This window comes from Hypoxylon trugodes (assembly GCF_022578975.1).
Source record: "Hypoxylon trugodes strain CBS 135444 unplaced genomic scaffold F4822scaffold_10, whole genome shotgun sequence".
NCBI lineage: Eukaryota > Fungi > Ascomycota > Sordariomycetes > Xylariales > Hypoxylaceae > Hypoxylon > Hypoxylon trugodes.
The window spans coordinates 1,478,954-1,500,649 of NW_026250025.1; the positions used below are offsets into that span (position 1 = coordinate 1,478,954).

The window sequence follows — 21,696 nt, forward strand, 5'->3', positions numbered from 1 at the left end:
GGTATCTAGGTAATGTAGCTTGTAACACAGGTTACTTTGTTACCCTGCTACATATTTCGTTACTCACCTAAGGTCAGGTACATCATCCCACATTCAATTTCACATGCTAATCCAGCATCACCATTACTAGCACCACCTTACTTTACGGCTTACCAGTGTCACGGCTCTTAACTTCAGGAGTAAACTGTCAGCGGCTTCTAGTTTTAGATCAGGTGGCATGCGACTATGCCTAGCTACGGTAATTGCGTAGTTAGAGGCAATCATCTGACACGCGAGACTCGCATGTTGTGGGGGAAAAATGCCGGTTTCGTCTTGCCGGTCTGGGGGCGCAGTAGGGTATTTTTTTCTTTTGCTTGGGTGCTGAATCACATGCATCCGTGGTATCTGGTTGTATGTATGCCTTCATTCAATATCTATAGACAGGTACATCAGGTTAGTTCCTGACAATCTGGTCTAATCCCGTTCTTAACCTTGACCTTGAACCTTACCCCATGGGATTCCCGCTGCAAGATTTAGAAAATTTAAATAGCCATCTAGCTCGTGACTGTGGGGAATAAGGTTCAACACCGTCGACTTTGCCCCTTCTTGTAAGTCGTCCCATTTTGATCCTAGTGTGGAGTGCGGAGGAAGTAGAGGAGTAAGAGCAACTGAAAAAAGGGCGAGGGCGAGCCTCGGCATTCCGCATTAAAGTGATCAGGTACCTGTACTAAATTCGGAGTACTTGGGTACAATAAAAACGGGGCTGGCTAAGTGACATCATGTTCCTCGGCCAAACATTGTGCGAGGGAAATGTATTAGACGATTTGTAGACAACTTTTTGTTTCCGTCAATGAATTGGGGATGCGAGTAACTAAACTTCTATTGCGATAGCTACTGTAAATTATTGAATTATAATGTCCTGAATCATTAGCTCGATTTATTAAATTCTTTTGGTATTTTAAGAGGCGAATAGCAACAGTATTGTGGAATTACGTACTAGACTTGTACTTTCGTATCTCGTACGACAATACAAAGTACCAAGATACATTGAAGACAACCCCGGCCCGCTAAGCGTCGACCTCGGCTCACCTGTGCACGAATCAGAGCGTTAGCATTTTCAAAGTCCAGGACCTCGACTCGGCCTAGGAAGTAGCAAGGTCAGCTAGGATAATCTCGTCGCAACGAAATATCAATCCCCGACATTCCTCTTTACTTTTAATTCTTTCCGTCTTAAGAACTTACGAACTTCTTCTCTTTTACATCCTCATCTCCTTTTTTTCCTCCTGCCTCTACTACCATATCCCCATTTTCTACGCAAGTAGCTCGGCAGTGTACTGTATATATACATCTCATATAACCAATCAAAATGGCGCCGAGAGTAATTGTTGTCGGTGGTGGCTGTAAGCTTCAATTCCCCCATCCCCGCTCCCATTGTCAGCGTCATGACAATCCGCGACAAAAAAACTAATAACCACATCCAGTGTCCGGCTTGAGTGCTGCGCACACGATTTACCTAGCAGGTGGAAATGTAGTAGTCCTTGACAAGCAAGGTAAGAATTGAGCTTCCCCAATATGGAATCCACCAAATTAGGAACTAACACGAATGACTTCCTAGGCTTCTTCGGAGGAAACTCGACAAAGGCTACATCCGGTATCAACGGTGCTTTAACGCGGACACAGGTCGACCACAAAATCCAAGACAGCGTAAAGCAATTCTACGATGATACCCTCAAATCCGCACGAGACAAGGCGAGACCCGACCTCATTAAGGTCCTCACTTACAAATCTGCCGCTGCCGTTGAATGGTTACAAGATGTATTCAACTTAGATTTAACATTAGTTTCGCGACTTGGGTGAGTGCAGAAAACTCCATCCATTCATCTTCAAATTGTGCTAATTCCCTTAATAGTGGACACTCCCAGCCCAGGACGCATAGAGGGCACGATGCCAAGTTCCCCGGTATGGCTATCACATACGCTCTAATGCAAAGATTAGAGGAGCTAGCCGAGACCGAACCCGAGCGAGTGCAAATAATCAAGAAGGCTCGTGTCACAAGTTTAAAGAAGGAGGGTAACAAGATCACCGGTGTTGAGTACGAGTCAGGTGGCGAGAACAGCGTTGTTGAGGGACCCGTTGTTCTAGCTACGGGTGGTTATGCTGCGGATTTCGGCGACAACTCGCTATTGAAGCAGCACCGACCCGATACTTTCGGCCTCTCCACCACTAACGGTTCGCACGCGACCGGTGACGGACAGAAGATGGTCATGGCCATCGGAGGAAACGGAATTGATATGGACAAGGTTCAGGTCCACCCCACGGGTCTCGTTGACCCCAAGGACCCCGGCTCAAAGTGGAAGTTCTTGGCCGCTGAGGCTCTACGTGGTGAGGGTGGTCTCCTACTTAACGCCGATGGTGACCGATTCTGTGACGAGTTAGGCCACAGAGATTACGTCTCTGGCATGATGTGGAAGGAGAAGGACAAGGGCAAGTTTCCCATCCGATTAATCCTTAACTCCAAGGCCTCCAACACCCTGGACTTCCACACCCGCCATTACTCTGGCCGTGGATTGATGAAGAAGATGACCGGCAAGGAGCTCGCTAAGGAAATTGGCTGCTCTCCCGAGCACCTCCAAAAGACCTTCACCACATACAACGCTATCGCCGATGGCAAGCAAAAGGACCCTTGGGGCAAGAAGTTCTTCCACAACATGCCCCTGGATATCAACGACGACTTCCACGTCTCATTGATGGAGCCCGTCCTACATTTCACTATGGGTGGTATTGAGATCAACGACAAGGCGCAAGTCCTGAACAAGGAACAGAAGCCCTTCGAGGGTCTCTTCGCCTGTGGTGAATTGGCCGGTGGTGTTCACGGTGCCAACCGTCTTGGTGGATCCTCGCTACTTGGTTGCGTTGTCTACGGTCGTGTTGCCGGTGACTCCGCCAGCAACTACCTCTTCCAACAAGCACTCACGGGTGCCGGCGGCGCCGCGCAACGTCTCGGCCAGATCTCGTTACACATCGACCCCTCGCAGCCGGGAAAGGTATCCGTCGAATGGGGTAACGGCGCGGTCGGCTCGTCCGGCTCTTCATTGCCCGCGACGGGTCAACAGACGAGCGCGGCTGGGCCTACGCCCACCGCCGACGGCGGTAAGTCTTCCCAACCGGCTGCGAAGCCCCAAAGCGCTAAGAAGTTCGAGGTGCCTGAGAAGGAGTTCTCAATGGAAGAGGTAGCCAAGCACAACAAGAAGGAAGATTTATGGGTTGTCGTTAAGGGTGTCGTTTTAGATGTTACGAATTGGTTGGATGAGCATCCTGGTGGACCCCAGGCTATTATGAATTTCATGGGTAGAGATGCGACGGAGGAGTTTGAGATGTTGCATGATGATGAGGTCATCCCGAAGTATGCGCCCCAGCAGGTTATTGGACGGGTTAAGGGGCAGGAGGTTACACTGGAGATCTAGAAATCTCCTGGGTACCTGTTTTTGTCTCATTACCCTGTCTAACTACCTCCTGGACAAAAAGCTTGGGCGGCGCTGAGGGATCATTGTGTTTTATATCGATTTGGCAAGTGTTGATTTTGTTTACTTATCTACCCTCGTGCGAAATATGGCGAGGCTGCCTTCGAGCCGATTATGGGCTAGGCTGTATTGATATGAGATATTTATCTGTCTATCTAGCATTGTTTTGGATGCGCTGTGGTATTTATCAAGGAATATATTATTTCGATCCCAGTACACAATTCTTTTTAGCTTGAAGCTATCTTACGTTGACAAATGGTGATACAGTAGCCGAAGTCGTCATCTCGCACGGCCCTCTCCAAGAAGCCTAATGCTGCCTTTCACAAAGCACAAGCTTTCACTTTACTTCTACTTCCACTTCACCTTTATTTTCACTTCTACTTTACGCATATAAGGACTTTTAATGAGTTGAGATGTTCTATTATGCTAGATAAAGAACTTCTATGCGCACTGTATCTGTGATTACGGTGCACTTGGTAAAATCAATCGCTATGTGTATCATCCGTCCATTTCCTCCCTCCGCTCCCCTATCCTTCACTCCCCCCTTCCTTTATCCCCCATCCTCCTAAAACCACCTAATGCCGGGGTCTAAGAGCAACAACTCGACCACCCTGAGCATCGACCTGTTCACCGGTGACCGTGAATGGGTGAGCGGGGTAGCCGGAGGGACGGTAGGGGTTCGCGGTTACAGCTCGCGCGGCGCGTCCCTCGTAGAAAGGGAAGGGCTGAGGTGGGGGGATGAAACCGGGACAGATGGTTTGCATGAAGCGTAGGCCTTCGGCGGAGTATGGGCCTTGGCCCTCCGGGCCGAAGTGGCAGGCTAGTGGGTAGGCTGGGTGGATTTGTGTCTTTTGGGGTTTCTGGTGGGGGTTAGTAATGTGGTGGGTTTGGGGAGTTTGGGGGGCTTACCTTGCGCTCAGTCTGGGGCCGGACTTGGAGCTGTTGGCCGTGGTGTTGCTGTTGTTGGTTCATCTTGGTAGATTTCAAGGTGGAATTGAAGTTGAAGTTGAAGTGGTTTAGACGATGAGTGCAAAGTTGTGGTGGCTTGGTAAGCTCTGTAGATTTAGTTGTCTTGATGGCTTTGAATGTTTGGAAGTGTTCTTGTAGGTTTATGTTCGTGATGGGGAAGAAAAAGAAGGATTGGTCTGGAAGAAGACAGGCAGGTTTATATATGAAATCCCATAGCGCCAGTCTACCTGTACACCGAAATGAGTCATGGCTATAAGGCGGCCGAAGTGGTGATAATTTTTGGGGAGTCCATACGCGGTCTCTACTGAGCGGGTTAACATTGGTCGTTAAGAACTACATAGGCGAAGACTCGCCCTATGTTAAATTATTATACGCGTCTTTGTAGTCTATGGTATGGTCGCGCTCTGTGTTAAGGGGCCGTCGTATCGCGGTCACTGACCGCATGAGATGACCCGTAGGAGAGACGATGGCCCAAAACACCTATTTGGCCAGCTCAAATGGTTAAATGTGGACATCCCGGCAAGAGCTATAGAGCCACCCGAAATAGGACTTAACTCAATTTTCATTTTTTCCTACATTCGAGACGAGATGTCGAGCATCGAGGTCCGTTTTGCCGAGAATTATGATTGTTGGTTAGTTCCATCACAGATCTGCTCTTGAGTCGATCTGTTACTTACATAGTCTATGTACCTACCTAGGTAGGTATGCATTAAGGACGAAAGCGATATATGAGCAGACCTAAGCTAACCACCTAGGTATGTAAAATCACAATTCATGAAGTGTGAATTCCTAAAGAGTGACGTATCGATAAGGGCCCCCTGATATCGAAAATCCAGAAATACCTAGATCCTAACTCCCAAGCAGAACAATCCTATGGCAATTATATTATAACTGGTCGACTAATCTAACCCCAAGGAATACGATTCTTGAGCAAAGCCCTATATCTAGATGTTCGGGTGGTTACAATGGTGTCCGTCCCGCCCTGTTGGTCAAGAAGTGCTTCCAAAACTGGAGCCCTGTACTACGGGGTGCTTCTTTAGCTACTTCCCCTTCAACTGTTTCCCAAAGATCATCATACACCACTTTAAGTATCTCCCTCACATGGCCTGGCGTCAATGCTTCGTTACGACTTTTCGCTAGAATACTAGAAAGCTTCACGGCATTTCTAATATCTCTTCCATTTATATCCCTTTGGGTGAAGGTATCGAGGTCGGCTTCGGTGAAAGCTGCATTTTCTGGAAAGCGTTTGATAAAGTTACGCCAAATGCCCTTCTGCAAGGCCTGTGTGAGGGGTGGGTAGTTAACCTTCAGGTCAATTCGTGACCCGAAAGCCGCATCAACGGTTATAGCTTGGTTTGTCGTCATAAATAGTATACCTTTATAATACTCAAGAGTACGCAGGAATACTATCATAAAGAAAACGATGTTAGCTTTACATTCCGTGGCATAATTTATGCTTGCAAGCCCATTAATTCAAATTAATGTATAGGAATGAATAGGCGACTTACCTGCGACCGACCTATTTCTTTCGGTTTCATGGATTTTGCGTTGTCCAAGAAATCCATCGGCTTCATCTAAAAGCAGCACGGCTTTCCACCGCGCAGCAAGGTTCAGCGCCTCAGTAAGAGATGTCTCCAGTGAATAGACGCCAGAACCAAGTTCCGTGGCAGTCACGGAATATAGGGGTGCATGCACCTCTTCGGCGACTGTTGGTGCCAATTAGTATTGTGCATTCATTAAACTCGAGCTTTATGATAGGTACCTGACTCTGCTGTGAAAGTTTTCCCAAGGCCTGGCGAACCGGCAAGAAGCATTATGACGCCTTGGCCTGTTTCTTCGTTAGCAGTCGAATACAACTACCTAGGTAGATAAAGACGGAAAAATTAGTGACCTTTCCCTTTGACAAAGTCATCGAAGCCATCTAGTTGCGCGAGCCTTGTCTTAACAAATGCGAGAATCAACTCTTTATACTGTTTTGGCAACAATAGATTGGCGAAGGCGTCTGGGTTCCAATCAATATCCGTAACCTCACTAACGTCTAGCTGCACTAAGCTATGTTAGGATTTATGGACAAATATAGGCGAGATTGAACTGACCCCATTTTTTACGAGTGAGAGAGTATCCATTTACAGTCGGACTGCATATGAGTAATTGTTCCTCTGTCAGGCCTAGCATTATTAAAGGAAGTAAGAACGATGTTCTATTATCAGTCATGCCTTTATTAAAGGGAATAAAAACTTACCATTTTTAGAGGTGGTTTCGACATCTGAACCCTGAGAATCATCCTGAGGGAGGGAGGTCAAACGAATACTAGCGGAGGTATATTGATAGTATCCTTTAGCATCGACGACAACTCGACCATCAACCTACAATCAAGTCAGTATGGTTTTGCGTGGGACTTGCGATCGAATATGGCTGTGGGTTCGTACGTCTTCGGAGACTGTTCCTTGATATAACATGTAGTGTATGCCTCCTAGCGAATAGAATTTCCTGCCGCGGGCAGAAATCTGATCACGGATGTGGCTACGGTTTTCCATGAAACGTTCAGGATATACGTGCAAGTCTGTGATCTTTTTTATCCCTTTGAAGTCGTCAATGGTGACTTTGATGGTCTGGAAACCAAATTTCTCGCCGTCCGTATCGATGCCCAGATATTTCAGCTTAAACTCTCTTAACACTTTTCCCATTATAAGAGGCATGGTTTTATGTTTAGTCTTTAGGAGCCGATACATGCGAGGCCTTGAATCTCCTGGTTCGAATAGAATATCGCCTGGTTTGAACAATGTCCACAAGTAATCGAATGTTATTAGCGATTTTGAGGTTAGGTCCTTATAATGATCGTATGCCTTGTTAATCGTTTTGTTTAATAGGTCGAATAGTAGTTGGATATGGCGGATTGATTCCTCGTCGTGATATTCAGAAGCAGCTTCCTTGAGCTCTGTCCAATGATGGAAGATATCCTTGAATGGTTCTTCTAAGACTGCGCTTTTCAGGCTCAAACTAGGGTCGTCCTTGATTACGGCCTGGAGAAAGCTCTTGAGTAGAGGACTTTGCACAGTGATCTCGTGGATTCTTAACGGATCATCTTCCTCATTGCTGTTTTTATACTTAACAACCAAGGCGTATCTTTCTCTGTCCTCTATGTTGACCTTCTTGACGTTCTCGGGATATACTTCAACCCAGGTTATATCCCCCCACTTCGTCATAGGTCCCTCGTAGAGATCCTTCACTTTGCATTTCATTCCCACATTATCGACCGAATGTTCGTGATCTGGTTCACCTGAGATTTCGTCAAGAGCTGCAATTTCCTCAGGGGTAGGAAGGGTTAAAGTGTCGTCGTCAGCCATCTTGTGGTGTGATAATCGATCCTTATATAGATAAATAAATGGGAGAAAATGGTTGGTTCGCCTATTACTGAGTTACTCAAGGGTCTCAATGTACATGCATAAGTATCTAGAGACGTACGGTAACCGGCTGTGACAAGGATAATAAGTCACTGGGGTTTCCTGATATTCCAAGGGGAGAAAATGAACGAGGAATTTGCCTGATATTAATATTAGAACCAAGCGGCCAATATCCCAGATCCTCATGGAAAGTTTTTTATTTCGGATCGGCGCGACGAGCCTGCATAGATGCCTGACACACGTAAGTGACGGTCATATAAGGATATTCGTTGGTTTAACCCCGCTGCTCTTTCTAGAGCCTGCCTATGTTCGTTTCACATAGAACACTGTGTGTATCTCTAGCCAATGGGTGTATTACTAGCGGACGTAAATAAATTGCTTATCTCACCGCTTGGGCGGATATAATTGAATGAGGCTCGCCGCGGCCATTCTAGGGATTTCCACGTCATTACCTCTATAACTCAGAATATAAGCTACCAGAAAGACAACTAATGCAATGAGTACGATGAATACACCCGTCGCCTCACTAACTCTAGATTTTGAATCCTATTTCCTAGCGCACCTACTAAGAAATTGTATCATCGAAGCTGTCCGCGAATGGCGCGAGAAAAGAGAAGAGGAACCTCCGTGGGATCATGAATTCGAAAGACTTGAATCGGCGTGGCTTGCTTGTCTTGACTTTTTCATCAAGAGGCTACCCGACACAACGCAGCACGTAATCCGGGAACATAAAGAAACCCGCGACACGATTCTATCAATGACCAAATCATGTATTCCGGACACATGTCCGTGGGAAAAGATTCTTGTTCTGGCCCTGCGTCCGTCCCAAAATCCAAGTACAATGATCAGCTGTATAATTTGCGAGGATACCCTAGAGAACCCTCGCTCAAAGTATGATATCTTGACATATGCGCGAGGAGACCCATGTGACACCACACGCATCAAAGTGGACGGAAAGATCATTCAGGTCACAGAGACCCTCGAATCTGCCCTCCGACATTTGCGGCAACCAAGCAAAACTCGTTTTCTCTGGGTCGACCCCTTCTGCATCAGAGGACACGATGAGGAAGGATGGCAAAAAGATATTGCTACGATTAATTCTATATTTTCGAATGCCAACGAAGTTCAAGTTTGGTTGGGCAAGGAGTCGAGCACATCTACCGAGGCCATATCATTTCTAGAGGACTTGGCTATCAAAACAGCCAGAAAAGTAACCAGAGAGGAAGTCGGAGTTCTGTTCACCCCGGATGAAGGACTGGTCATATCTGCTCACCTACAAGCTGTATCAGCATTGATGTCTGTGTCATGGTGGGATCGTGCCGGATTACTGAAGCAACTTATGTCTGGTTGTAAGATCAGAGTGCGGTGTGGAAATAAGTCGGTTGATTGGAACATACTTGCTATCGCTCTGGTAGCTTTAGGTCCGAAAAGCTTTGAGTCTCTCGGTTAAAGCAATCCAGCCTCAGAATATCTCATTCATTTGGTTCCACGTTTAAGCATCTTTGGGTTCCGTGGACACTTCTCTCGAGCTATGACCCGCGACGACAAAACTATTGGGACACTTTCTTTGGCCTTCGAGAGGATATTTGCTGGCCCAAGAATAGCTATTAACTGGACGACAGCCTTAGCTCTCATGGGGAAGGTCTTTGGTTTGTTTCTAACGCATCTATCCTTTACCGTATCGTGTTATAATACACGGCCTCGACCAGGCGTTGAGATCCTGGCGTATTTCGTTGACCCAGAGCTTCCATCTAAGGTTTTGTCTGGGGATAGTGCATTTGAACATGACCGCTTTTATGACCGCGACATGAAGATGGCTGTACAGGGCCGGTTCGACGAACCCAATACGATGGTATTCTTGAGAGAGCGCTTGGAATTTTTCAGAAAATTTGTTACTACGGCCCTAACAACTCCCAAAAGTGACTCGGCTTTTTTAATTGATGCCTGGGAATGTTGGTTCAATATATTTGATCGATTCAGTCGAGATTGGCCAACCGTGTCAATAAGAGATCCCACCCGAATTGAAAAAGACCCCATAACCGATCCTGAGAGCAAATTACATCAACCACTTAGTAGTGGGAAGGAGACTATCAGGCTGCCAGTGCTTCATCCCAGCATGGGTGTGAGTTCCGATATAAGCTGCGAATTAATCCTGACGGATCTATCCGTCCTATCGGCGCTTGGTGTGGAGACAGTGCCTTATTACATTCTCCCTTACGTCTGGACAATTGATACGGGACCTCGGGAAAAGATCTATCTAGATGGGCAACAGCATCATATACATCCTCTTCTCTGCGAAGCTTTCCGAAACTTTCGGGAATCCGAGGTACCTGTCCTACTATGGATCGATTCAGTATGCAGCAACACAGAAAGCGCCGAAGAAGAAGCGCACCATTTTGAAATCGCAAACTCTATTATTGACCGCGCAGCGGCTGTCATCTACCATGACAAATTACCCACAGATCTATCAACCAATCCTAGGCCAATAGAAGATGATCTAGTATCAAGGGAGTTAAAATATCTTGGTGTTTCGTTAGAAGAGCCTGCAGTGAGATTTCCTGTCATATTCCCCCCAAAATTACCTTCTGGGGAAGCTGAGAACTTTTTTCCTTATGAGGACTATGGTCTACCGACCACTACGTCTATTCGGCTCCTCATTATACTTCCAATCGATAATATCGATGATGAAGGGCGAGAGCATTTTCCAATCAAGTGTTCCATGCACACCGTGGATCTCAAAGAGTCTCCCGAATATAATGCTCTTTCCTACACTTGGGGTTGCCCACTTGGATTGCAGGAGAATGCTGAGGACGAGCGGGACCATAAGGCATGGTCAAGGAAGGATTATAAAATTGAGTGTGACGGACAGACAGTGTCTATAAGTGCCAATCTTTTTACGCTACTTTTGGCTCTTCGTCTGAAGTTGAATTCGGAAGACCAAGAACACTTTAAAAATGGGCCACAGACTCGATCTATCTGGATTGATGCGTTATGTATTAATCAAGATGATACGGAGGAAAAGAGCAAACAAGTTGCTATGATGAGCAACATATATCGCCAAGCTACGTCGACAATAGCGTGGCTAGGGGGCGAAGACGAGCTAACGAGAGATGCCCTAGAGTTTATACGTCTCCTCGGTCGTAAATATAGGGGAATGTATTATGCCCAGGAGAGGACTTTTGCCCGGGTATTTTTCAACTTCGAAACGTTAATGGATGTGGATTTGTTTGCATCTCACATGCTTGGTCTCCCACTCCTTACACCAAGGCGGTGGGCTGCATTACGCGCGTTCTTTTCCCGCTCGTGGTTTGAACGAACTTGGATTGTCCAAGAAGTTTGTCTTGCGCAGGATGTTATCGTAATGTGTGGCCTGGAATTACTTTCCTACCATTCGCTTCTACCCATATTGCAAGTGAATTCCGGGAGAAGTAATTACTCAGTGGATGATTCGGCTGAGACTATATCCCAATTCCCAGGTAGACACGATCCGCTATGGAGAAATTTGAATCGCCAGACTGATAGAGACTGGACAAATTTCCAAAAAGGGCTAGGGTTGGCCGTCAGGACGTATTTAACTAGTCTGCGCATTACATTCGCCAAATCAAACGTGACTAGCAGGGAAGAGGGCTTCCCTAAACTCATTGACAATATATCATTCTTTGACGAATTTCGGGCAACGGACGAGAGGGACAGAGTATACTCATTGTTGGGCATATCGGCTGAGACACAGGGCAAACTGCCTGTAGAACTTGTCCCTGACTATAAGGCGGACGCGAGCACGGTCTTCATTCGCGCCTCTAAGTTCGTGATCAAATCGAGCAATAGCCTTTCACTTTTAAGCCTTGTTCCAGATCCCGGTATCGAAATCCCTCCATCTAAAGACCACCCGACATGGGTCCCGTATTTTAGCCTGCCTCTAACTTGCGGTCAATTAGATTCCCTAACAAATCCCCGCTTTGCAGCTGCATCTAGCCTCAGCCCTATACATATTGACTTCCCCGAAGGAAATAGACTGGAAGTTAGGGGATTTTGTTTTGGTTCTATTGAATCTAGGGGCTGCCTGAAACAAGGCTGGTTATTATCAGACTTACTGAGTGTTGTCCTTCAGCTCCCTGCTTTTCCTTTGGTAGATAAAGACATAAATGATGAAATGAGACAGCAAGGCCGTTTTGAAGTCTTGTGGCGAACTCTAGTATCAGATTCGGTTGATTCTGAGAGTCCTGCCAAATCCGAGCATGGGGACACAGTCCGGAAAATTTTTCGAGCGGGGATGAAACAGCTCCAGGCTGAAACAAGAGATATAGTTATTGAACAAAACGACGATCTCAAGAAACGCGAGCAGCTCGAAAAATTCTCAACAGAATATAAGGCTTTACAACAGATACTTGGCGACGCTTCAGGCATAGTTACCCAAGACTTCCCGCCAGAGTTTCAACAATTCCTTGAATCTATTAGATTAAACGATTCCCCAAAGGAAACTATCAAACTTGTGCATGACGCTGCGCTTGAGAAGTCTTCGGCAGACTTGGGCCGCCCACTTCAATCCACCGATGATGAGATTAGGGAAACACATAGGGGTAGATCATTGTTTCGTACCAATACAGGATACCTAGGCCACGGCCCTAGGTTTAGTACAAATGGTGATGAAGTATGGGTTCTAGCTAGCGGAAGCGTACCGTTCGTTCTCCGGAACGTGAATGAGAACCAATTTCAGTTAGTCGGGGAGTGTTATGTCCATGGCATCATGCATGGAGAAGCAGTCCGGGAAGGGGCGAAGAATGCTAGGATCATTTCTATCATATAAAGGTTAGTTAATGGGTATTATTCCACTTGTTTAATGTCTAGCTGAAAATAATTTCGCCCTTAGGTTGCCTAGGTAGTATCAGAAGGAAATGGGTCGGGTGAAGGCTCGCCGCGGTAATTTTTGGGGTCTGAAGGTTTGTTTGGAACAAGGAACTGGTGTGCGAAAATATAGGGTACCATTCGTTGATAATTCAAACTATACCGTGATTTTATTCACTTATGGGATCCCGTGAATGAAACTCCTAGTTTTCTTTAGCCATGATGAGGTGCCTTATAGGATTGTGGCCCTTCGTTGTTTGAAATTCAATCGTGGGTGAGAATAACACGTGTTGCGACGAGGTCCTCGATGACGTAGGGGTAGAGTTATGTTGGTACGTGCGCTCGGGATAACATTACACCGAACCAGGAAAGTCTCACTTCAACTTCTCGACGGGACTATATCAGTTGAGGACTATACATACATGATCATGCACGGGAGAATCAAGATAACCGGCAGAAGCCCATTAGAAAAAGACGTTATAATTAATGGACCTGAATGTGCTGTCTGTGTTTATAGACGATGTCCGATTACGACACCCTACGCCATCCAAACCACGCTCCTACCAGGCGTCAGCGACACGACAGACATAGCAGTGCTCCGTACCACACCAACGCGAACCATGCGTCCGGCGTACTGTAAAACGATTAAATCCCCTGATCCGCCGAAAACGCTGACTCGGAGCTGAACAACACCACCGATTGAACCCGACGTCGTTCCCCCGTGCCCTGTACTATGTTCAAGTTCGGTGCTTATGTTGCTAAGCGTCCTCATACAGCAATCCCATATCAATGTCTAATACTCTTTAAGACTCGATGCCCAACCGCGCCGTCCTTTTTAGGTCTTCCTTTTTTGGAGGCACTTAGGAAGAACTCGAGTCGGTATCCGAAGGAGTAAATTCGTGTTGGTGAGTGGTGACGGACTTTAGTAGGCATACAACAGAAGGACATGCTTATTGTCTTTGCTGAATACCTAGCACCATCACCGCCAACGTGTAGGTTTCTCCGTGAGGGACTCGCTTTATAGGTGTCAATGAGGTCGATTTGGGCTTTATGTTAAGAACCGCCGGAGGTCCTTTCGGAGATAAGTACATACCGGATTCGGCCGCCACCGATACGAACCGTTGCTCTCTCTCCCGGCCGCGCGGACTAGGCGTATTAGTATTTGCGGGCCATTTTTAAGAGACTTAATGAAATGTCTGAAGACCAGAATTATGCCATTAAAATATTATGAGCTTATTATATTTATGTTCTTTAGGATGAGGAGAAGAAAGAAAACTGGGTGTTTTGAGAGACGGCACGAATTTATATCGAAGGGTTGATTTCACAGGTACGACGTCCTCCGAGGTACTTTCGTGGAGTTACACATCTTGTCAGTCATGACAATTCCCCCGCTAGGACTGAGTCGGGTTGTTTGGGGACTACACCAAATACCTCCTCTTTCATCCTCTCGATGTCTTCAACTCAAACTTGGTATTTAGACTACGACTAGGGGACAGCGTCACGGTTTCAGAGAGATTATACCCATCTAGGGTTGCAGTGGGTCGGTCTGACATATTGTGTATCTTGGGATTACTAGTCAGGTACGTAACACTGTCACTATCCTCATGCATCCGAATTGTTTGGCCACATTAAATGAAGTTGAAGAATCGTGGTGTTAGGAAAAACTTGTTGACTGGGAGGTGTTCCCGGGTCGTTCCGAGATGGCAACCCACCCCTTCACCTGTAAATTACTTCCTTGTGGCGATATCCTTGACAACATATATTTGACCACACAGATCCGTGACATTGACGAACAATCGAATAGCATCCATCCACTTGCCGTTATTCCCGCCGCCGCCACTCATAAGTTCACTCTCTAGTTGATTTAGGGCGAGGTTAAGACTGCGCCTTTCATACTCTGCGATGTTCATGAGCTGTTCCTTGGCTTCTTTCTCTTCTAAGCCCCCAATCTTCGCAGCACGAGCGAACTCGGGGAAATTGAGTGAATTCAAGTTTAGTTCGTCGGCATCTCGTGCTAGGGAACCATAGTCGTTGTACATGCGACACAGGCTAGCGAGGTGCCGACACGCGTCCTCGACGAGATACGCCGTCTTGGCACTGTGGCCCGCGACGTCGCCGTGGGTGGCGAATAGCAGACAATGGAAAAAGACGAATGAGAAGGGGCATGATGTGTGATCCGCAGACGTGCTGCGCACCCATTTGTAGAATGTTCGGCCTGAATCCCTGTACCTCCTCGGATAGGATGCGGGTGTAGGAGGTTCATGTACTCCATCGGGTTCTCTCTTCCTTTTCTCTCCTTTTTTGTTATGAATGCCGTTGCGGGCCTTGGGCAAGGTTTCATCGTGGAGAGTAGATGAATTCTGCGAGCTCCCATCTAGCTGACGAGCAAACTGGCTATTGTCTTCGGCTTGATCGATGTGAGCCAGGAGGAACGTCTCCAATTCCCTAGCGAGTCGGACCTGCATGTCTTGAGTGCTTTTCAACACCGAAGGGTGCTGAAGAATATGGGCAATGTATCGACTAAGCACCGTCTTCATGCCTAGCCTGCCGTAATTCTTATGGCCATTGGCCTCGCCGTTGCCGTTGCCGTTGAAGTCTAGAGATTTTGGCGTCGACTCCCGTAGGGGAACGCCTCGATTCCTGAGAGTTTCATTCTGACTATCCTTGCTAACACCCGCCTGAACAAACAATTGCCTTACCACATCTCGCGCTGACTGGAAGCCTTCTTCGTATTCCCACCCGCGCTCAAGCACGTCCTCCATATATTCATCGACCTGGTAATTCAGCATTGACAAGACCATCATTTCGGAAAGTACAGCAAGACTAACACAGTCTTCTCGCAGCGACATGCATGCTGTCCAGGTCAGCGGGATAAATATCAGATATTTGTCTTCCCCCATCCCTGTTCGTGGAAAGATGTCTAGGCGACGACGCTTAAGGTCTGATAGAGCGTAGCACGCCTGTAATTGTGCAGCGGAGATAAGCTGGGTATCGGCTTGGTTGAACAGAGGCGTGCAGCTGATTAGATGTCCTGCTTTGCTCATACCTCCTAGGATTTTCTCAGAGACTTGAAATGGTGGGGGTGTGCCTGGAATGGTAGGTGTTGCTGTGCAATTTACAGTCGCCGCAAGGCAGTAAGCCTCCGAAAGAATTTCTGAAGAGTATGTGACTTTCTCGGTCCATAAATACGCACCATCCCTCCACTCGGATCTGTGCGCGGCGAGGAAGACTTTCCCCTGATTAATACTCTCGTATATCCGGTCGCGTAGTCCTGCCGCTATTAAAGGAAGTTGTGCAAATGAGGATAGTGCCAAAACAGCGTAGGCTGTGAGTTCGCACCCTTCTTCCCAATTGCCATGATTCTGCATTTTTAAGATAGTCATCACGATCTGAAGCGAGAGGATAAGGATCTGCTCCTTTAAGTTCGGTGCGGCAATCAGGAGGCGTTCGCGAAACGTCTCATTCTCTTGCATGCGTTTATACAAGAGTACCACAGCTTTGGATAGAAGCATCATCCAGTATAGCCGATGTATATGCTACTCTGAGTGGTCAGATGCATGCAATATCAATCAAGGGGTTGCGAAAAAGCGGGGGGATGCTCACCCACTTCTCCTTGACATCTCCAACGAATACTTTTTTGCATATGAAACTGGCAGCTTTGGCAACCTGAGGTACGTACGGAAGGGGATCATCTATTAGGAGCAGACAGGACAGCACGTTAATGTTAGTACTTAGGCTTGGATTACGCTCAGCCAAGTAAGTTTGGAAGTGGTCGGCAGTCTCGAAGGCGTGAATAAGCGCTTCGATGTAAGGCTTTGGTTCTCGACCAAGATAGAGCAGACTCATTGCACATTTGGCGGTGTCATCTGCATCTGCGAGTGATCCGGGTGCTAAATGCCGAGTGGTCAGCCAAATTTTTGAAAATTCGATGGTTGAAGAATTGAGGATACCAAAACCAACAATGCCTTTCTGCATTCGCAATGATGTCTCGAGAAAGCCCCCTATAGTCGACGCCTCCACCTCGCCAATGGGAATGTTGGACTCGGCTAATGTCGTAATGGTCTACGCGGGTGAGTGTCTTGTCTCATGCTGCTAGATAGTCACCTCGAAGACTTACCCAGGAGACCTCGAAAATTGAGCTTGGCCACGCCGATGGCACACCCCCGCACCCTTGTCCACTACCATTCCTGAGGGCATCTCGAAGATACGTCTCCGCATGGTCATCCCATGTCGAAATATTCATTAGATACGCAGCGGTTGACGATGGGGAACCCATCATTGATCCATTAGGTTCACGCCACTGGGCGATATTATCGAAATCGATGTGCCCGATTAACCCTTCCAGGGAATGATATAAAGCTGAGGGGCCCTTGTATACTAGCGATGCTGGCAACCGAGATAATTTCAATTCACGCAGAGACTCCAGCTGTTCAATTTGCGGTACTTGCAAGGCGACGCCCTCTTGCTTCAGCAAACTCAAATGAGCCGTGACGAGAATCTCGTAACCCACTTGGTCACAGGAGAACACGTCCCACCCGCGGATTAACTCTGTAAGTGAAACTTCCGCTTTGAATGATACCTCTTGAAGACTAGGTGACTTTGGGTCGTGAGATAAATGCTTTCGAACAGCTAGTAATGCCGCTGCAGTATTCAGAACACCATCTAATACCGAAGCATAGCTCGGCCAGCTGCCATCTTCTAGCTGATTTCTGAGGATGTAATCGAAGCACTCGGGAAATAGCCATTGCTTGCTATCTCCCGGCTTCTGAAGCATCGATAGCCAAGCCGTGTCATATACGGATACGGACATGGTACCGAAATTTCCATCAGATGAGTAACATGATGCGAGCCTCTTCACAAGAGACTGGCACGCGTCGGTATCGCTATTTCGGATGGTCATTTCGGGCAATAAATGCACGTATTAAATTAGACTGAATACGATAGTAGAAGGGCCGTTACAAGATAAGACAAGGGACGATGATGACGTACAAGACGCGATATCATAATACAGCTTTATGGATTCTATGTCTACCTAGGTATGTATATACTTGAACTTGCTATCCACCTCCTAGGTACCTAAGTACCTTCCTTGGTAGGGGGCTTCCATCTACTTGAGTACCTTGGTACCTGGGTACTTATTTCGGCAGGCTGGCTGGGTGACATTTTCATATCGGAGTGAAGGAAGCTTGGCATATTCAGCCACTGTCACATTGCTTTTGACCACACAGTCTAGGTAATACTGTGCGTCTGTGCTACCCACCATTATTGGTGTTTGTCTCGGGCTCTAGGCTTAAGAGAGAGTAGCTCACTAAACTCCCATAACCTCCTTTCTCCTAGGCGACATGCCATAGTTCTATGCTCATGGTTTAGTAAAGCTATCTCACACTATGGCCGACTCTAAGATGGACGAAGTAGAGATGGCGCGCATCAATAGCGTCCAAGAAGCTGAGTCCTCCAAACTCGAACCTGATCCTGAGCCTGGAAGCAGCCAGACCCCAGAAGAACACACGATAAACCCCAAAAATGAAGTTAAGGGCGTCAGGCTCATCCCCGTATTTGGTGCAGTTTGCATGTTCACATTTCTTGTTGGATTGGTAGGTTTTGGTTGATGGGCACCTTGGGGGTGGCCAATCCCAATGTCTGTATCTAATGGGGAGCTTACGGAACTAATCGTATACTTAGGACCTAAACATGATAGCTACAGCTATTCCTGTCATCACCAGCCACTTTGATTCTATCACAGATGTAGGGTGGTACGGATCGTCTTTTATGTTGGCCTTGTACGTTCCTCTTACCATCACCTCTCCGTTTTTTTCTTCATTCGTACTCACATTATTACAGATGCTCGACTCAACCTCTCGCAGGGAAGATCTACGTCCTATTTCCCAAGAAGTTAGTCTACCTAGTATACGTCGGCATTTTAGAGATCGGTAGCCTCGTCTGCGCGCTAGCGCCTACGTCAAGAGCGCTCATCGTAGGCCGCGCCATCGCCGGCCTAGGTGCCTCAGGCATTTTCGCAGGAGGCTTCGTCGTGGTAACCACCATAATACCACTCCATAAACGCGCCATATACACCGGATCCATTAGTTCAACTTTTGCCATCGCGAGCGTCGTCGGCCCTGTGATCGGTGGTGCTCTAACCCAACACGCTACTTGGCGATGGTGCTTCTACATTAACCTGCCTATCGGTGGATTTGCTGCCCTACTTTTCGTTCCGTTCTTCCGCATACACTCTGATGCAGGAGAGAAGGCTCCCCTCAAAAATAAGCTGAAGGGTCTTGACGGAATCGGCTTCTTCTTGTTTGCAGGTTCCATGACTATGCTACTACTAGCGCTCCAGTGGGGCGGCGTCACATACGCCTGGAACTCATCTATCATTATCGGACTTTTCGTTGGATGCGGCGTATCTTTCGTGCCTTTTGTTGCGTGGCAGATATACATGAAGGACGACGCTTTGATTCCTCCGCGCTTATTTACCGTTCATCGAAATGCCTGGCTTATCTGTGCAAGTTCCTTTTTTGTGAACGGCCCATTTCAGGTTATAATATATTGGCTACCTATCTGGTTTCAAGCAGTCCTTGGTGTCTCACCTACGCAGAGCGGCATCAATTATTTCCCAACGGTGATTGCTGATGCAGTAGCTGCATTCGTTGGCGCCGGCATGATTGTGCAAGCTGTGGGATGGTGGAATCCATTCCTCCTACTCGCCGAAGCGTTAGTGTGTATAGGGGGAGGGCTTTTGTCTACCATATACCCAGAGGTCTCCAGTGGCCATTGGATTGGCTATCAGATTCTCGCTGGCTTCGGGTTTTCTTTGGCTGGCAATTTAGTAAGTGATGGCATCGAAACCCCCGCTCTCTGTTCTCTTCCCTCTGCCTAACGTCTTGTCGCATTTTCTTTATCTCACTCCTCACCAGACGTACTAACGCACATCATATATCAGGCCCACCTCGGTATGCAGGCGTCTTTGCCGAAGGAACTCGTACCCCTAGGTGCCACCACCCTTCTCGCTGTTATTTCCACTAGCTGTACCATCTTCACAGCCATCGGACAGACAATATTCCAAAAGCGGCTAATGGCAAACTTATCGACTACCGTATCGCCTGAAGTGGTACAAAATATTATATCCGCGGGTGCCACCAACCTTAACTCGGTCGTTGACGCTGCTGTGTTGCCAACAGTGATACGAGAATATGGAAAGTCGGTTACGCAGGTCTTTGTAAGTTGTCTACCCAATTGTGATGAGTGCCGTTTGCACGGAACGACGTACTTACGCTGTGTAATGTAGTACGTACCTGCGGGAGCCCCCGTCCTCTCTTTCATCCTCGTGGCTTTTACGAAGTGGACATCTACTAAGAAGCGACCAACTCCTGCGAAAACCGAAGACCAAACAGTGCAGGAATAGCTTGCTCATTCATTTGAAATATACTTATAAAACTAAGGCTGCCTCTAACAAATGCTTTGTTTGAAGTAGAGTGGTCTGGATGGGCATGGTGTGAGGTAGACAATAGATAGTAATAAATAGTTCATCTTTGAGCGGTAGAATTTATCACAATTTAACGGCACTCTATGCGGCCTCTGTATACTGCGAATAGTGGGGTTGCTGTCGCGCCCTATAATTGATGCGAAAAGATGATGATTTATCAAGCATTCATATTTTATGTGGTGTAGCTCTGGAGCGATTCGTATCTAGGTAATGTGGATGATGAGTAGATTTATCTAAGAGCACTTCTATTTTCCTAACTTCTTGATTGATTGCTCAATTCTTGGGTTAAGCGTCTGTACTCTCTCCTCTGGCAACTGCTTCTTCAAATTCTTGGTGGGTTTTAAACCGGGCTGGTCTTCCCGTCTCTTGGTCCAAGCCCTGTTCCTTCATCAGGGGTTCCCGGACCTCCATACATCGCTTCCACGAGGGGCGTGAATTCATGCGCTCATGCCAGGCCTGCACATGTGGGAATCCTGCAAATTTTTCCTCTGGCTTGCAGAGGATAACAGAATCGATGCGATCATTCCATGGCACGAAAGCTAGGTCAGCGTATGTCATCTTGTCCCCGACGAGCCACTGTCGGGTCGCAAGCCATCCATCCAAGACGCCAAGAACACGCTTTAGCTGGTCGTTGTAGCGTGCTATCGCCGAAGGTACCTTCTCCGGGTGTAGGACGTTGAACCTGAAATCGTAGTATGCAATGTAAGTCTCCAAGGTATTGACGACATACCTGAAGCACTCGGAACATAGGATGGGAGAACTCACCATGCAGATACACCGTAATATGGCCCTTGGCCACTCATTTGAAATTGAAGCCACTGGTTTAATTGATGTCTCTCTTTTAGAGTATCATAAGTAAGCTTATGGTTGGTATCATATTGCTCAATGAGGTATTGAATGATGGCTCCTGACTCCCAAAGAGTTATATCGGTATTCGAATCGTAGATAGCTTAAAGGGTTTAATTTCTCGTTCCGGTAAAGTCTTAGGCGGAAGAGCAGGGATGTACGTACCCGGAACGCGACCGTTTGGATTGATGTTAGTATAGGGCTGCTTTTTGACATCGTCAAATTTGATCGATGTGATCTCGTAAGGTATGCCAAGTTCTTCAAAAATGAGAACCACCTGCAGAATTAGTTAGATCAAGGTGCCTTCGGGTGATATATAATCATTCCGGCTATAGCCTTAATCAAAAACTACCTAGGTAGCTAACCTTCCAGGGATTCGGGCCAGCGGCTTATCACGAAGATTATTAGTGCATATAGAAAATTGATGGAATGGGCTTTCCATGTTTGACTTACGGATAAGCCAGATGCGGATAGGCTTCATGATGGGCGATTTCGGCTTTAGGGATAAGAATAATTACTTTTACGGCGGATGAGGGAAGACTTAGACGGGTAAGACGAAAGATCAATGGTGAAAAGGCGCGGGGGATTAGGAACACCCATTCCCGTACAGTGTCTCACAAAACAACGGACACGGTTCCGAGCACAGACG

At 47.0% G+C, this 21,696-nt stretch overlaps 8 protein-coding genes across 8 annotated transcripts; 4 read left to right on the forward strand and 4 right to left on the reverse strand.

The window, feature by feature from the left end:
- Positions 1 to 400: 400 nt before the first annotated feature.
- On the reverse strand, positions 401 to 894 carry F4822DRAFT_418796 (uncharacterized protein). Its single transcript, XM_051459558.1, has one exon. The coding sequence runs from the start codon at positions 676 to 678 to the stop codon at positions 466 to 468; it is 213 nt and encodes a 70-aa protein (XP_051309903.1). The 5' UTR covers positions 679 to 894; the 3' UTR covers positions 401 to 465.
- A 78-nt stretch (positions 895 to 972) lies between these two features.
- F4822DRAFT_418797 (flavocytochrome c) lies at positions 973 to 3,716 on the forward strand. Its single transcript, XM_051459559.1, has 4 exons — positions 973 to 1,379; positions 1,461 to 1,529; positions 1,595 to 1,832; positions 1,889 to 3,716. Exons 1-4 carry the CDS (start codon positions 1,346 to 1,348, stop codon positions 3,441 to 3,443), a joined length of 1,896 nt encoding a protein of 631 aa, XP_051309904.1. The 5' UTR covers positions 973 to 1,345; the 3' UTR covers positions 3,444 to 3,716.
- A 1,508-nt stretch (positions 3,717 to 5,224) lies between these two features.
- Positions 5,225 to 8,112, reverse strand: F4822DRAFT_418802 (P-loop containing nucleoside triphosphate hydrolase protein). Its single transcript, XM_051459560.1, has 7 exons — positions 6,899 to 8,112; positions 6,712 to 6,835; positions 6,566 to 6,637; positions 6,361 to 6,516; positions 6,232 to 6,297; positions 5,978 to 6,175; positions 5,225 to 5,875 (listed from the first exon to the last, which is right to left on the reverse strand). Exons 1-7 carry the CDS (start codon positions 7,814 to 7,816, stop codon positions 5,430 to 5,432), a joined length of 1,980 nt encoding a protein of 659 aa, XP_051309905.1. The 5' UTR covers positions 7,817 to 8,112; the 3' UTR covers positions 5,225 to 5,429.
- A 257-nt stretch (positions 8,113 to 8,369) lies between these two features.
- Positions 8,370 to 9,323, forward strand: F4822DRAFT_434076 (heterokaryon incompatibility protein-domain-containing protein; the record flags this gene model as incomplete). The annotated part of the gene is made up of 1 exon (XM_051461942.1): positions 8,370 to 9,323. One exon carries the CDS (start codon positions 8,370 to 8,372, stop codon positions 9,321 to 9,323), a length of 954 nt encoding a protein of 317 aa, XP_051309906.1.
- F4822DRAFT_61999 (heterokaryon incompatibility protein-domain-containing protein) lies at positions 9,121 to 12,997 on the forward strand. The gene is made up of 2 exons (XM_051463750.1): positions 9,121 to 12,679; positions 12,741 to 12,997. Exon 1 carries the CDS (start codon positions 9,405 to 9,407, stop codon positions 12,675 to 12,677), a length of 3,273 nt encoding a protein of 1,090 aa, XP_051309907.1. The 5' UTR covers positions 9,121 to 9,404; the 3' UTR covers positions 12,678 to 12,679; positions 12,741 to 12,997.
- Positions 12,998 to 14,442: 1,445 nt separating this feature from the next.
- F4822DRAFT_438765 (Ent-kaurene synthase) lies at positions 14,443 to 17,525 on the reverse strand (the record flags this gene model as incomplete). Its single annotated transcript, XM_051462556.1, has 4 exons — positions 14,443 to 16,251; positions 16,319 to 16,605; positions 16,666 to 16,777; positions 16,833 to 17,525. The coding sequence occupies 4 exons, from the start codon at positions 17,523 to 17,525 to the stop codon at positions 14,443 to 14,445; spliced, it is 2,901 nt and encodes a 966-aa protein (XP_051309908.1).
- Positions 17,526 to 18,035: 510 nt separating this feature from the next.
- F4822DRAFT_418827 (MFS general substrate transporter) lies at positions 18,036 to 20,280 on the forward strand. The gene is made up of 5 exons (XM_051459561.1): positions 18,036 to 18,309; positions 18,398 to 18,495; positions 18,557 to 19,544; positions 19,659 to 19,934; positions 20,004 to 20,280. The coding sequence occupies exons 1-5, from the start codon at positions 18,103 to 18,105 to the stop codon at positions 20,118 to 20,120; spliced, it is 1,686 nt and encodes a 561-aa protein (XP_051309909.1). The 5' UTR covers positions 18,036 to 18,102; the 3' UTR covers positions 20,121 to 20,280.
- F4822DRAFT_418837 (glutathione S-transferase) lies at positions 20,209 to 21,576 on the reverse strand. Its single transcript, XM_051459562.1, has 5 exons — positions 21,501 to 21,576; positions 21,413 to 21,435; positions 21,213 to 21,324; positions 20,967 to 21,150; positions 20,209 to 20,883 (listed from the first exon to the last, which is right to left on the reverse strand). Exons 1-5 carry the CDS (start codon positions 21,526 to 21,528, stop codon positions 20,487 to 20,489), a joined length of 744 nt encoding a protein of 247 aa, XP_051309910.1. The 5' UTR covers positions 21,529 to 21,576; the 3' UTR covers positions 20,209 to 20,486.
- Between the last annotated feature and the right edge of the window lie 120 nt (positions 21,577 to 21,696).